Genomic DNA, 16366 nt, shown 5'->3' on the forward strand with positions numbered 1-16366 from the left:
ATCTATAACAACACTTAAAGAAAATAAACATAAAATACATAATCCAAGTCTTGAACAAACTTGAATTCAAGCACAATTTACTGAATACTTATTATGCAGGCAGTACTACACAAAATAAGACATAATCTTTGCCTTTTAAGAGCTTAAAATCCTGTTGTTTTTATAAAATACTAGAGGCCCAATGTATGAAATTCGTGCAAGGGGCTTGGCCCTGGTAGCCACAGCGGCTTGCCTTGGCCCTTCAGCCACAGCTTCGTCCGGAAGGTCTTTCAGTTGTCCGGTCTAATTAGCATATTACCCTTTTATTATTACACATAGGACACTGGCCCAGCCAGCGTGGCTCAGTGGTTGAGTGTCAACCTATGAACTAGGAGGTCATGGTTCGATTCCTGCTCAGGACACATGCCCGGGTTGCGGGCTCGATCCCCAGGTGTGGGGCGTGCAGGAGGCAGCTAATCAATGATTCTCTCTCATCATTGATGTTTCTATCTCTCCTATCCTGAGATCAATAAATAAATAAATAAAATATAGAACACTGAACTCTTGATAATGTAGATGATGCAGTTTGGGGAAGAGAAAACAGAAACTACTTGAAGATGTCAATCTGACTACAGTCCTATAAAGTGGAAAAATGGTTTAGTTTTTTTAGTGCCCTGGCATTCAAATGCTTCCTTAAGAATTCAACCTCACTTCTCAACAGTTTAAATCAAATCAAATGACATGATCATCTACATGAGATGCAAATAGGACAATGAGCCCATTCAGTATAAGCTATTTTCTAGTAAGGTCATCTCAGAACAAAGTAAAAGAGAGCTGTGTTCTGGATTTTCCTAATGCTTGGGGAAAAAAAGTCAGTGTTCTCTCAAGTTACATCAACTACCTAGCTTTCTTAGAAAAAAGTAAAGAATTATTCCTTAAGTACACTCTTAAAGTAAAAATATTAAGATCTAAACCATTTCTTACTTAAATAGAATTGTCTTTCATTTTTTTCTCTTTCCTGCAAGTTGAGGGCACAGAACATAGATATTCAAAGATTATTAAGTACATTGAAGAGGAAAGAGAAAATACTTGAAACCTAAGGGTCACTTTTTAAAGCCTTTATTTAAAATTTCTAGTAGAAGTGGTAAAAGAAATGACCAAATTTGGAACCTGTTATATAGAATTGTATCATATTTCAAATTCTCTCAAGGATAAAAAAAAATAAAAAATAAGTAGATAAAAATGTATCAAACTTGGTAGACGGTTCTGATGCTACTTAATAAAATATATAAAAAGTCATAGTAATGGAACCTCCTTCAGTATTTAAAAGCCTACTACATTTAAAGTTGAAACTGAAGCACATCAAAAAACAATTCAGCATTCTTTAAAGTTCTTACCACAATCATTTCTGAAGGCTCTAATACAAGACAATCACATCCTCTTTTTCCTCCAAACTGCTTACCAAAACTATAAAAACAGAAAAACAATTTATTTAGCAAAGGTTACAAATAAAATATATCAATATAGGAAAACAAACAAACAATCAAACCTCCCCCCTCCACATGTTAACCAAGAAATTCTGATCCTATCACTTTTATTAATAAGATTTTCTTAAAATCAAGAGATAACTGACCTCAATACAGTTCAGTGTGAAAATTCTTTAAAAATTTCTGCCTTTAACTAATCTCTAAAACTGATTATAGAAGACCCCTCCTTGCCTAATCTCAAATTTTAAACATTTATCAATATGTGAATAAAAGTAAAAACACACCTAATACAGACTAAAGCCACAATTATGGAATATTTTTATAAAAGTAAATTATTATTTTGGGAGTTTTAAATTAAAGCTATAAACAACTTTAAAAATATTCACATTAGACTATATAAAGAAATGTAGCAAGAAACAGAGGTGATTCATTTAAAAATAGTGTTGGAGCCACTGACTAGCTCTTTGGAAAAAACTAAAAATGGATTAGTTCTAAAAGAAACTGTATTTTTATATTCTTCATCTGGGAGGATATTTCTAATGAAATAAAAAAAGAAAGCATTTATATAGAAATAAATTGATGTTTTAATTTAAAAAAGTAAACTAAATACTTTAAAAGGTAGGGAATAGAAAAAATACTTGATAATTATATGATACAAAAGGTGAACATATGATGCAGAGTGCACTTATAAAATTACAAAAAGCAATCTAAAATATTATATATATAAAAATTAAGTACCATGGCCAATTATACTATATGTATAATTTATTCTAAAAACCAAATATTTTAAAAAACCTCCATTAATAATGCAAACAAAATATAAAATACTAAATAAAGAAATATATGTCATTTATAAAAAAACTATATCTAAAAATCAATTGTTTTATTGTATACTAGAGGCCCAGTGAACAAAATTCGTGCACTCGGGGGAGGGGGGGTGGGGGGTGGGGGGTGGGGGGGGTGGTTGTCCCTCAGCCTGGCCTGCACCCTCTTGCAGTCCAGGAGCCCTCGCATCCTTAGTGCTGCCATGGAGGCGGGAGAGGCTCCTGCCGCCGCCGCCGCACTCGCCAGCCGTGAACTCAGCTCAGGGCTCTGGCTGAGAGGCACTCCCCGTGGGAGTTCACTGACCACCAGGGGCAGCTCCTGTATTGAGTGTCTGCCCCTGGTGGTCAGTGTGCATCATAGCGACTGGTCGTTGTGCCATTTGGTCGATTTGCATATTAGCCTTTTATTATATAGGATTAGCAACAATGAAATTATGAAAAAATCTTTTAATTCCATTTAAAATACAATAAGAACATACACTATCTAAGAGATAAATTTATCAAAATACTAAAGGCCCAGTGCACGAAATCTGTGCCCGGGGTGGGGGGTAATCCCTCAGCCCAGCCTGCACCCTCTCCAATCTGGGACTGCTGGCTCCTAACCAATCGCCTGCCTGCCTGCCTGATTGCTCCTAACCACTTCTGCCTGCCAGTCTGATCGCCCCCTAACCGCTCCCCTGCTGGCCTGATTGATGCCTAACTGCTCCCCTGCCGGCCTGATCACCCCCAACTGCCCTCCCCTGCTGGCCCAATCACCCCCAACTGCCCTCCCCTGCCGGCCCAATGGTCCCCAACTGCCCTCCCCTGCCGGCCATCTTGTGACAACGTGGGAGTGGCCATCTTGTGGTGGCCATCTTGTGACGACCTGGGGGTGGCTATCTTGTGATGTGAGGGCGTTGCGCGAGGGCGCGAAGGCCACCTAGGCTTTTATTAGTATAGATGCACAAGACCCCTAAAAAACTACAAACTAAAAAACTACATAACACTGCAGAGAGAAATTAAAGATGACCCAAAAAAAATGAGATATATCCTGTTTATGGGTTGTTCTACATATTAAATGCAATAAAAAAGTTGCCTTACGGAAATGACAAAACTCCAAAATTTACATAAAAATGTAAACCCAAAATAGCTAAAACAATTTTGGAAAAACAAGAACAAAACTGGAATATTTATATTATGAAATTTCAAGATATAATGTAAACCTAGAATACTTCAGATAGTATAGCATCGAATCAACTTATAGATCAATGAAAAAGGATAGAACAAAATCAGACCCACACATACATGTTCAATTAATTTTTGATGAAAGTATCAAGGCAATTCAATGGGGGGAAAGATAGCACTTTCTGTAAATTGTGATGAAAAAACCAGATAGCAAAGCAGAAAAAAAAAAAGACCTTACTATAACACCATAAATAAAAGTATTAGAAATGAATGACATAAATAAAAAATGGAAATTATAAAATTCTCACAGCAATAAAATTTTTGTACGTGCCCTACATGATAGTTAGGAAGTTTCCTTCTGTAAATTTAGTAGGTTTAAAGTATTTTATTATGAACAAGTTTTAAATTTTGTCAAAATTTTTTCTGTTTACTGAAAAAGATCATATAGTTTTTGTCCATTATTTTACTAGAAGAATATATTATATAAATTGATTTATGATGTTAAACTTCCTTGCATTTCTAGAATAACCACAACTTGTTCAGTGTCCAATACTTTTAATATATTACTGGATTTTGACCTAGCTGGTCTGGCTCAGTGGATAGAGCGTCAACCTGCAGACTCAAGGGTCCCAGGTTCGAGTCCAGTCAAGGGCACATGCCCAGGTTGTGGGCTTGAGCCCCAGTGGGGAGCATGCAGGAGGCAGCCAATCAATGATTTTCTCTCATCATTGATATTTCTACCTCTCTCCCCCTCTTCCTTCCTCCCTGAAATTAATAAAAATATATTTAAAAATATATGTGTATATTACTGGATTCGGTTTCCTTTTTTTTGTTAATGGTTTCTACATGTATGTTCACAAGAGATAATTTGTAGTTTTCATTCCTTGTGATGTTGTCTAGCATTGGTATCAGGGTAACACTGGCCCCCCAAAATAAGTTAAAAGTTTCTTCTCTTCCCGTATTTTCCAAAAGAGTTTGCACAGGATATGTAATAATGCTTCCTCAAATGTCTGAAAAACATTTAGCAGTAAAGCCGCCTGGGCCTAGACTTTTCTTTGTGGGAATATACTTATTAATTTCTTTACCTTTTATAAGTATATTCAAGGTTTCTATTACTTTTTGAGTGTATTTATGGTAATGTCTGTCTTTGTAAAATCTGCCCATCTGTTAATATAAAATAGCTCATAAAATTCTTTAATAACTCAGTTGACTGTTGAACTGCACAGGTCGATTTACATGTGGATTTTTTTTCACTGTTAATATATTTTCTCTTCCTTATCATTTTCTTATGACATTTTCTATTTTCTAGCTTACTTTATTGTAAGAATACAGTATATAACATATATAACATGCAAATATTTGTTGACTTTTATGTTATGAATAAGGCTTCCTCCAGTCAACAGTACCTTTTCAACTCAACTTGAAAAGGAGGGCCATTACCTGAACTCGAGCAGTTCAAGGATAACCTGTACTTTTAATTTCTTTAGGACAGTAATATGCTCTCTTTCGTGCCTGATTTTGATACTTTGTGTCTTCTCTTTTTCACATGATCAGTCTCAAGATTTATCATTTTGTTGACCTTTTCAAGAGCCAACCCTTCATTCATTGATTTCTCTCTAGTGTTTTTCTGGTTTGTGTTTCATTAATTTACTTCTGTTTGCTTTGAGCTTACTTTACTATTCTTATTGAGATAGAATTTAAGATGACTAATTGAGACCATTATTGTTTTCTCATATATTTCCCTCTAAGATGCTTTAGTTGAGCCTTATATAGTTTGATATGTTTAAATTCATTCATTTCAAAACATTTTCTAATTTCTGTTGTTAACTCCTCCTTGACCTATGGGTCATTCACAAACGTGTTGCTTAAATTCCAATATTTCATTCTAGTATTGATTTATAATTTAATTCCAATATACTTACTTGGAGAACAAACTCTGGATGATTTCAATCCTTTTAAATTTACTGATTCTTGTTTTCTGATCTGAATATGCTCTAGAATTACGTATCAAAAAATTATTTATCAGCCCTAGCTGGTTTGACTCAGTGGATAAAGTGTCAGCCTGCAGACTGAAGGGTCCCAGATTCGATTCCAGTCAAGGGCACATGCCTGGGCTGCGGACTCGATCCCCAGTAGGAGGCGTGCAAGGGGCAGCCAATCAATGATTCTCTCTCATCACTGATGTTTCTTTCTCTCCCTCCCTCTCCCTTCCTCTCTGCAATCAATAAAAAAATATTTTAAAAAAAACTATGTATCAAATCAAAGTGGTTGATAGTACTTTTTAAGCTTTACCTTTACTTTCAGTCTAATGGTGCTGTCAATTATTGAGTAGAGCTTTGAAATCTCTGAATTTCTACTGACTGTTTCAATGGTCAGTTTTTATTTCTCATATTTTTTATTATTAATTGCATATACAATAAAATTGTCATGTATTCCTAAAATTATGATCCTAGTCTCTAGTAATATTTCCTATTTTGATTGATATATGACCAACTATAGTTTTTCCTTTTTAAAAAATCTTTATTGTTGTAAGTTTTACAACTTTAACCTCTTCCAACCTGCTCCTGTCCCACTATCCCTTATCACCCCATTATCTGTGTCCACGGGTTATGCATACATTGGTTGATCTCTTACTATCCACACTCCTCTGCCTTCCATCTGAGGTTCAACAGTCTGTTCATGCTTCTATGTCTCTGGGTCTATTTTTGTTCATCAGTTTATTTGGTTCATTAGATTCCACATATGAGTGAGATCATGTGATATTTACCTTTCTCTAACTGGCTTATTTCGCTTAGCATAATACTCTCCAGGTCCATCGATGCTGTACTAGAAGAATCGAACTCAGGACCCCCAAATGGTAAGAGTTCTTTCTTTTTTATTGCCGTGTAGTATTCCATTGTGTAAATGTATCTTGTTTTTTTAATCCACTTACCTGCTGATGGGCACTTAGGCTGTTTCCAAATCTTAGCTATTATAAATTGCGCTGCTATGGATATAGGGGTGTATATATTCTTTCTGATGTTACTTTTGTTGGGGCTATAGGGGTCTTGTGTACATTCATGTTCTGTTCCTTCTGTGTCATGTCTTGTCTTATATTGTATTTTGTGCTGTTTGGTCAGCACCTCCACAATAGCTGGCATGATGTGGTAGGAAGTAAGCCACATAATCAGATACCCTGAGAGGAGACTCCATCCACAAACCGGACAATTAACATTCAAGACCCAACTACAAGAGGAGAACACAAATATCTCAAGTAGGAGGCCTCCCTAAAACACCCAGCCCAGGAGAGCTGAGAGACTGCACCACTGGGTCTCACAAAATATCTATTACATAAGACCAACCCAAAAAATCTGGGTGGCGTAGCAGTTTGATCTAATACATAGAAACAAATACAAAGGAATAGCAAAAATGAGGAGACAAACAAACAATCCCCAAATGAAAGAAAAGGAGGAATCACCAGAAAAGGGGCTAAATGAAAAGGAGGCAAGTAATTTGTCAGAGAAAGAATTCAGAGTAATGGTTATAAGGATGCTCAAACATCTGAATGGGAATTACATGCAACTCAGGAAGAATTATAAGGAGCTTGAATGAGAAATACACCAATATGAGTAAAAATCAAGAGGAAATGAAGAATGACACAGCTGCAATAGAGAACATCAGAAGGTTTCAACAGTTAGTCTAGTTTTCTTATGAATACAATTTACCTAGTAAATCCTCTTCCATCCTTTTACTTTCAACGTCTTTATGCTTAAAAAAGTAAAGGATTTCCTGAAGACAGGATATAATTAAATATTAGATTGTCATAGAACCTGATCATCTCTAACTTTTAAAAAATATGTATTTTTTTATTGATTTTCGAGAGGAAGGAAGAGGGAGAAATAAAAACATCAATGATGAGAGAGAATCACTGATTGGCTGCCGCCTGCCCACGCCACACTGGGGAGTTAGTCCCCAACCTGGGCATGTGCCCTGACCAGGAATCGAACTGTGACTTCCTGGTTTATAAGTCCATGCTCAACCACTGAGTCACGCCAGCCGAGCTTATCTCTACTGTTTGACTGGACTGTCTAGACCATACATTCGTAATAAAATTATTGATGTGGCTGCATTATGTTTGCCATTATCATATTTATTTTGTGAATGCCTCATCTTTTTTGTTCCTCTGTTCCTTCACTATTTCCATCACTTCTGTTAAATGTATTTTTTAGTGTACCATTTTAATTCTGTTGATGATTTTTAAATATAAATTTTTGGCCCTAGCTGGTTTGGCTCAGTGGATAGAGCTGAAGGGTCCTGGGTTCTATTCCAGTCAAGGTCACATGCCTGGGTTGCAGCTCCATCCCCAGTAGGGGGCATGCAGGAGGCAGCCGATCAATGATTCTCTCTCATTGATGTTTCTTACTCTCTCTCCCTCTTCCTTCCTCTCTGAAGTCAATAAAAATATATATTTAAAAAATATATGAATTTTTGTTACATTAACAGTTAATCTAGAGATAACATATGCATCATGAATAAGGCAAGACTGTCTACTCTCACTACTTCAAACCAACATTGAACTGCAGATTCTAGTCATTGTAATAAAGCAAGAAAAGACATTAAAGGCATACATATGGAAAGGAAGACATAAAGCAGTCTTTACCAAAGACAACTGATCCTGTATATCGAAAACTCTAAGGACCTATAAACTAAAACACTAGAACTTAGAGTATGTCAAGGTCATAGGATATAAGATCAACACATAAAAAACAATTGTATTTCTCTATATTAGCAATACCTAAAAGAAAATTAAGAAAACAATGTCATTCAGAAGGTATCAAAAAGAAAACGATATTTTGGAATAATTTAACAAAAATGTAAGATGTATACACTGAAAAATGAAAAATATTACTGAGAAATTAAAGAAGATATAACTATATATAGAAACAATCCATGTTCGTAGATTGGAAGATGCAATACTGTTAAGACTGCAAGTTTCCCCAAATTAATCTGTAGATTCTAAATATTTCTGGACATCCAGTTTCCTGTCTGGCATGTAAAAATATTGGAAATTGCACTCTGTGCTAATAATAAGTAAAAAGCTGAACCAACTGTAAAATCAATTACCTTTCTTCCTAGTAGATCTGTAAGAGAAGTGAGGTAATAAGGGCAAAAAATGCTGTCTACAAATTGGAGAAAATGACAGATGAATAAAGAGAATCACAATTTAGAGCATAATCTCCAAGAGAACTAGTGCCAAGATAGGGAAAATCAAACTGTAATTAACGAACTGCTGGAAACTCAGAGTACACAACTCCGAGAGTTAAAAGTCCTACTCGGCTGGCATGGGTCAATGGTTGAGCGTCAATTTATGAACCAGGAGGTCACAGTTCGATTTCCGGTCATGGTACATACTTGGATTGTGGGCTCAATCCCCAGTAAGGGGTGTGCAGGAGGCAGCTGATCAATGGTTCTCTCTCATCATTAATGTTTCTACCTCCCCCCCAATCTCCCTCTCTGAAATCAATAAAAATGTATTTTTAAAAAACAAAAACAAAACTCCAGTGAGATGCAGGCCATTGAAGGGGCCTTCAAACTTACTTGAGTTTTACCCTATGGATTTCTACCAGGTTCCCACAGTGAATAAGAGAGAAAAAGCCCCTTGTGTTCCTGGCAAGGGGAAGGGAAAAGGAGCTATTTTGAAACATGCCATAGCAAGGTCTGCCATTAAGAGAAACTATTCTCTTAGAGACTAATAGACCTGCAAAAAGGAAAATACCCATTTCAAGTTGGCTCTAGTCTTCCATATGGAGAGAGGGAAATACCTAATGCCACCCCATTCTAGCTATCCTGTCTCACCTACTAGTAAAGGCAAAAAACCCCACAGAAACCCAAACCCAAACTGAAGTTCACAGTCCAGAGGCAAAGGCTCACTAAACAACTAAGTCCTAATCACAGGACTATCAAATGCTTCCCCTCTCCCTACACCTTACTAGCACATTACTAAAGGCCTATTTACAGCAATTCCTTTTGCCTAGTACCTGATGTCCAACTATCAAGAAAAGAATTAAAAGGGATACTAAAGGGCAAAATACACAGTTGGAAGACAGAGCAAGCTTAAGAACCAGATTCAGATATGGCAGGGATGTATAAAAAGAATTATACAACACAACCAAGTGGGATTTTCCTAGGTATGTGAGGCTGGTTCAACATTCAAAAATCAATTAAATGTAATCCACCACATCAACAGACTAAAAAAGAAAAATTGGATATCAATAGATGCAAAAGAAGCATTTGACAAAGCAGAATATCCATTCATAATAAAAACTATCACTAAACAAGAAATAGAGGGAAACTCCCACAATTTGGTAGACTAATTCCAAAAAAAAACTGATTCCAAAATTTATATGTAAGCGCAAAGAACCTACACTAACCAAAACAATTTGGCAAAGTTGGAGGACCCATACTACCTTAGTTTGTGATTTATTATAAAACTACAGTCATCAGGATAATGTGGTTCTACAACCAGATAGAAAAATAAATTAATGAAAATAAGGAAAGATTTGGGAAATAGACCCACAAATATATGGTCAATTAAAGTTAGGTCAACAGATGTTGGAACAACTGATATGCATAGATAAAAAGACAAAATTCTATCTATATATCATACCATGTAAAAAAAAATAGCTCAAAATACATTATAGTATGGACCAAAAAGGCGCTGTTAAAGTAACCTCACAGGGTGATTTGATCATAAATTCCTAACTGGGCAGGTCATGGTAGGTAGTCATTCCCCAGGCCTATAAAAAGGTTTGTGGTAGGTTTGTGGTAGGCAGTTAGACAGACATAAGCAGAGAAAGGACCTTGGGCCAGGTACAGAAGGTCACCAGGACAGAAAGTTCTGAGTGCCTAACAAAGGACAATTGAGGGATGGGACCTCATTCCTCCCCTAGCATATCACTTGTCATGCAGTTTGGACACCATGACCTTTCCTCCCTAGAGATAACATCTAGGCCTCAGTTGTATTTCAGCTCCAGGCCCAGAAAAGCAGCTAAACCAGATACACAATGCCACACTTCAGGACCAGCTACATTGAATAATGACCTCCTGCCCTGGGGCCAAATAATCAATCACTGGAGACCCCTAACCTGAAAGGACACACCTGGAAAACTGATGAATATACTACTGAGATATCCCCTGGGATCTCTCCTAAAATCTCCACCCTTAAAACCCTTAGGACTGAGGACCCAGCAAACTCTGCCTCCTGAGGGCATGCCTGCACCTTTACCTTCCCCCACCACCAGGCACTTCACTTTGACCTTCCTAATTTCTAAGCTCCAAGGGCCCTTCCTTTGCTTTTATACCTTGTTTCCTAAGCCCATTTCTTCTATGAAATACTTCTACCTCTGTGATTTTATAAATACACTAGTGACTTGGTGCACAAAATTCATGCACATTAAAAGGGAGTTAGAAGAAATATTTTAATATTACTATTTGCCCTTTCTCTATAATAGAAGTGTCAGAGATGAAAGAAAATTAGTAAAATGTGTATGAAATCTTCCTCCTGTCAGAGTCTGGGGCGTGCCATGGAAACCAGAGTCAAGTCCCCGCCCACCCACATGAGCCTCAAAATTTCGAGAGACCCAGACCCTGCCGGCCCCACCCCCATTGGGCTAGATCCAGACCTGGCTGGCCCCACCTGTCAAGCCCTGCTGGGTGGGGGACACGGCCTCAGGTCCCCCAGCCCAGCACCAGGGCAGGGGGTACGGCCTTAGGTTCCCCTTCCCAGGCAGGGTGGGGAGTGCACCTTGAGGTCCCCTGTCAAGCCCTGTGGGCGGGGAGCGCAGCCTCAGGTCCCCCTGCCCGGGCCAGGGTGAGGGGAAGCACAGCCTCAGGTCCCCCTGCCCGGGCCAGGGTGAGGGGTGCACCTTGAGGTCCCCTGTCAAGCCCCACTGGGCGGGGGGCATGGCCTGAGGTTCCCTGGCCTGGTGCTGGGGCGGGGGGGCGTGACCTGAAGTCCCCCGTCAAGCTCCACTGGGCGGGGGATGCGGCCTGAGGTCCCCTGTCAAGTCCTGCTGGGTGGGGGGGCGCGGCCTGAGGTCCCCCAGCCTGGTGTTGGGGCAGGGGGTGCGGCTTGAGGTCCCCTGTCAAGCCCCACCAGGCAGGGGTCGCAGCCTCAGGTCCCTGCTGATTGCTCGTTAAGGGAACTCGGCCTCCGCTGTGGGCACAGCCATCTTGTGTTACTTGATCCCTGCCTCTGCTGTGGACGCAGCGATCTTGTGTTATGAAATCCATGCCTCCACAGCCATTTTGTTAGTGTGACAGTCAATTTGGATATTCCCTCTTTATTAGATAGGCTGTTTTCTTACAATTGAAGTCTTTCTTGTCTCTGAATTATTTTCTATCCAGAACTCAAGTGCTCAGGTTGCTGACCCCAGGTCTGGTCTGACCCCATTGGTCTAACACCTGGAGCTGTATTGTGTCCACACACACACACATTTTGGATGTTCTTACATCGACACTATAACACTTTCAGAAGGAATCACAGAAAAAAATTCTGTGTGACCTTAGGTTAATAAAGATTTCTTACATATAACAACAAAATCACAGCAAATTAAAGAAAAAAAAAACCTGATAAATTAAACTTCCAAATTATTTCAACTCTTCAGAATGAATTTCCAAAATGCATCACTTTGGCATGTGAATTATTTTGAGCTGAAGGCAATCTAGACTCAGCAGGCTCACCTCTTAATTACCTAAAAGAATTTAGATAGGGTGCCTGCCCCAGAAAAAGAGCTATTACTAGATGTAACTTTTTATCTGAACAATCTATCTGTATGTTAGGACAAACATCTAATTACTAAACATCTGTTTTTATTATCCTGTGAATTACCTTTCTCTCTTTTGAAGACATAGGCCCCTATCCCATTCCTTAACTCAGATTAACATATACACTTCAACTGTCCTTTGTGGGGCCCTTGTGTATAATTATATTTGTTTTTCTCCTGTTAACCTACATTGTTTTGATTAAACCAGCCAAAGAAACTAGAAGGGTAGAAGGAAATTTTCTCTCCCTTACATTATAAAGCTACAGTGTAGTATTCAAGGATAGACAAAATATAATGGATAGATTAGTAGGAGACCAGAAACAGGCACACAAATATATGGATATTTGATTTACAAAAATGGTGGCATTGAATTAAAGTTAGAAAAGGACATACAGGAATCCATATGGAAAACCATGCAACATTATATCATGCTCAAAATTTAATTTTAAGTAGACTATAGATGTAGATGTGAAAGGAAAACAAGAAAAGTTCTAGAAAAAAATAAAGGAAAATATCCTCAGGTACAGAAATATTTCTAAAGCAAAGAAGACACAAAGGAAAAGACTGAATAGCTCTATATTAGAGTTAAGAACCTGTGTTAATGAGAATGAATAATGTAGGCACAGAGTGGGGAAAAGATATTTGCAGCATACATAACCAATCAAGAACTCTTATTCAGAACATATGCAAAGAATTACTACCTCTCAATAACAAAAGACAATGCATTAGAAAAATGGAGAGCAAATTTTAAAAAGCACTTTACAAAAGAGGTTATGCAAATGTACTCACTCATCAGCAATCAATAATATACATATCAAAAGTATGAGATATATATACATATATTCTCAACAGAATAGCTAACATTAATCCATCAAAAATATTAAAAATAAAAAGACTGACATTACTACATGTTGGTGAGAATGTGAAACAACAGGAATTCACATACACTGCTGGTGGATGTGTAAATTGGTACATCCACTTTTGAACACAACTTGCAAATGAACAATGAGAGCTGAATATAGACACACCCTAGGTATATTGTACAGAAATGTATGCACATGTGGATCAAATGTACAAAAATGTTCACAGCTACTTTACTAATAATGGCCCTCAACAACACAAACAATAAAATGCTAAGCAATAAGAAAGAATGAACTATAACTACCTACAATAACACAGATGAATCTGAGAAACACAGTATTGGACCAAAGAAGCCATACATAAAAGAATACTGCATGTTTACATTCATATTAAGATTGAAAATAACAAAACCAAACTACAATGTTAGGTTGCATGACCTCAGGCTAAAACTTGACAGATAGTCAAGACTGATTAAAACTTAGGAAAGTGATGGATGATCTTTGGGGGAGGAGGAGAGCTGATCTGAGAAAAGACATGCTTTCTCAAAGAGCTGATTTGAGAAAACACAGCTTCTACAATGCTGACAATATTAATTTCTTGATCTTGGTAGTGATTAGGCAAATGTTCAATTTATAGTAACTCACAGAAATTAATAAACATTCACTTTTCCCATCTACTTCAAAATAAACGAGTTGAAACCACAAAGCAATATTTCTTTTTGGGTCAGAAATAGGAAAAATAAGTATAAATACTGGTTTTAGTTCAAATATATATTAGACACTAGAAAGATATGCGAAAGATATTAATAAAAATGGTTATTTATGAAAATTAGTTTAATGGTGTGGATGACAATAATAGTGGGAATAATACTTCTTAAAATACTTGTTATATTCTTTTACTTTTTAAAAAAAATATTTTTATTGATTTCAAAGAGGTAGGGAGAGGGAGAGATAAAAACATCAATGATGAGAGAGAACCATCGATCGGCTGCCTCCTGCACGCCTCCCACTAGGTATCAAGCCCGCAACCCGGGCATGTGCCCTTGACCGGAAACGAACCTAGGACCATAGGCCAACACTCCATCTACTGAGCCAAACTGACCAGGGCCTGTTTTAACTTTTGAATAGTACAAATTTATTACTTTGTCAAAAAAAAATCTGTCTTTAGAAAATAGACAATGCTACTTAAAGGTGAAAACCTTTCCCAACCCCAATAACTAGCAGAATGTCTGACACATGCAGGCACCTCAAAAAATGTTTTCTAAATAAATTAACCTTTTGCACTCAGATGTGAGTGTGACTCGACACGGTTAGCATTAGAATAAAGGAATCGAGAAAAAAGCAAGCGAGTGCAAAGGGTTAATGCCTCAGAGCTTGAGAAATTCAACTGAAATGCTGGTTCCCTCCCTTTTTTGCCTACCTATTCCTGCTTATCTGTAGAATCTATTTCCAAAACTGCCTCCCCAAGAAAATTTCTTTCCATGTCACACAACATGTTGGCCCTTTTCAAACAAAGCGGTTATCTGAATGCAAGGCAAGTCAATCTTTTTTTGTTTTAATGCCTGTGTCTTATATAGAGATGACAATCAATGCGTATGTCCTGCATAAATAAACACATGCATTCAATTTTATTTAAACATCACATGTAATGAAATCCTTGCTTTCTTGAGCTTACTGAGATTTTACTGTTGACAACTACAAAGTGAACTCAAATCTGGAAAAAACTAAATTCATTTCAAAAGCTATTTAAATTTAGTATGGATTTATTATATTACTTTTGTCCTTTGGTTATAGTAAATTGTAAAACATATTTTACTGGTTTAAATTACATAAAAAAATCGTTATAAAATAAATAAGTGTATATAGATACTTTATTAAAATACAGGCAAATTAGTGTTTAGGAGATAAACACCATAAAAATTCAAGGGCCGACCCCCTCAGTGAAATTTCTGTGAGTTCTATAATTTGGGGCATGACAGGATATGTCCTCCAAGTTGATTAGGCACCATGACCAAAAAAGAGACAGAATACTTGGTTATTTCTTTATTTAGGAACTAATATATATTGAGCACCCCATCTTCAGAGTAGCCCACAAAACTTCCTGTAGTTCAGAATCAGTATAAGTCACTGTATCACTGGGCTTTATGGTTCAGCATATCCAATGATAACTTTAGTGTTCATGGTAAATAGGGATGCGCTCTGGAGCTTCTCACAAGCACTAGCATGTCAATGACAGTGCAGACCAAATGCCCTCTTCTAAAATAACCATAGCAGGCCCTCAAATAATGTCATTTATTCAGTATAATTTCATTATAATGCTAATGCGGTAAAAAAGAAATTACTAATTCCTGGCAGGAATCACTGTTTGCATCTTCTCCTCAGGTACTCCAGTTTACTTTCATGTCCAAAAGATGTGCGTGTATGTTAGATTAATTAGCATGTCTACACTGTCCCAGTCTGAGTGAGTGTGTGCGATGGAAGGGTGAGTTTCCACCTAGTACCCTGAGTTGCCAGGATAGGTTCTGGCCATCTGTGACCCTGAACTGATATAAGCAGGTTAGAAAAAAATTATCTTATTTATTTTCGTTACTCTTTCTTAAATGTATGTATAGCATACATACCAGTATGTTTCAATATTTAATATTAGAAGTGTTTTGGGTTTTTATTTAGAAGGTTAGTGATATTTCTGTGGCCAGAAATAAGCCAGAAAAACTTAATTCTTGTATATATCAATTAGCCTAGGTAAAACTGGTTTGTTTTGTCATTTCACTTAAAGTAACAGTTTCCAAAAAATTTCTACAATGTTAAGTGAGTACTTACTGCTTTTCAGGAACACACTTCTGGCTTGCTACTGGGTTTTGGGAGAGACTGAACGTCTAATCACGAATGGGGTATCAGGTGACTATGTAGCCTGAACTTCCCATCAGGAACTGCGACCTAGCCATAAGGGTTGGGCATGAGAAGTAGCTAGCAATCTATTATCAAATAAATATGGTATATAAGAGACTGAGTTTACTCAGGTCCAAAATATCTTGCATGATCAGGTGGCTCAGACTCCTTCAACACCAACTCCTGTTGCACTGCCTCCTCCCTCAATCTGTATCTATGCCCACCTGAGGAATTCCTTATGATCAGTTGACTGAAGAAGGAAAAACTTGAGCCTGTTTTACAAATGAGTCTGCATAAAGAGGTGACACCACCCAAAAGTGGATAGCCCCACTCAGAGGTAACCCTGGAGGAAGATGGTG

At 37.5% G+C, this 16366-nt stretch overlaps 1 protein-coding gene across 5 annotated transcripts in view; it reads right to left on the minus strand.

Moving 5' to 3' along the window:
• RAPGEF6 (Rap guanine nucleotide exchange factor 6) overlaps positions 1–16366 on the minus strand; it is a 181531-nt gene that overhangs the window by 137285 nt on the left and 27880 nt on the right. For all 5 annotated transcript variants that reach the window (XM_079773202.1, XM_079773200.1, XM_079773198.1 and 2 more), the window contains exon 5: positions 1377–1446. In XM_079773202.1, the coding sequence (XP_079629328.1) occupies positions 1377–1446 (70 nt within the window). The remainder of the gene's footprint in view (positions 1–1376; positions 1447–16366) is intronic.

The sequence above is a fragment of the Cnephaeus nilssonii genome (assembly GCF_951640355.1).
Source record: "Cnephaeus nilssonii genome assembly, chromosome: 5".
Taxonomy (NCBI): Eukaryota; Metazoa; Chordata; class Mammalia; order Chiroptera; family Vespertilionidae; genus Cnephaeus; species Cnephaeus nilssonii.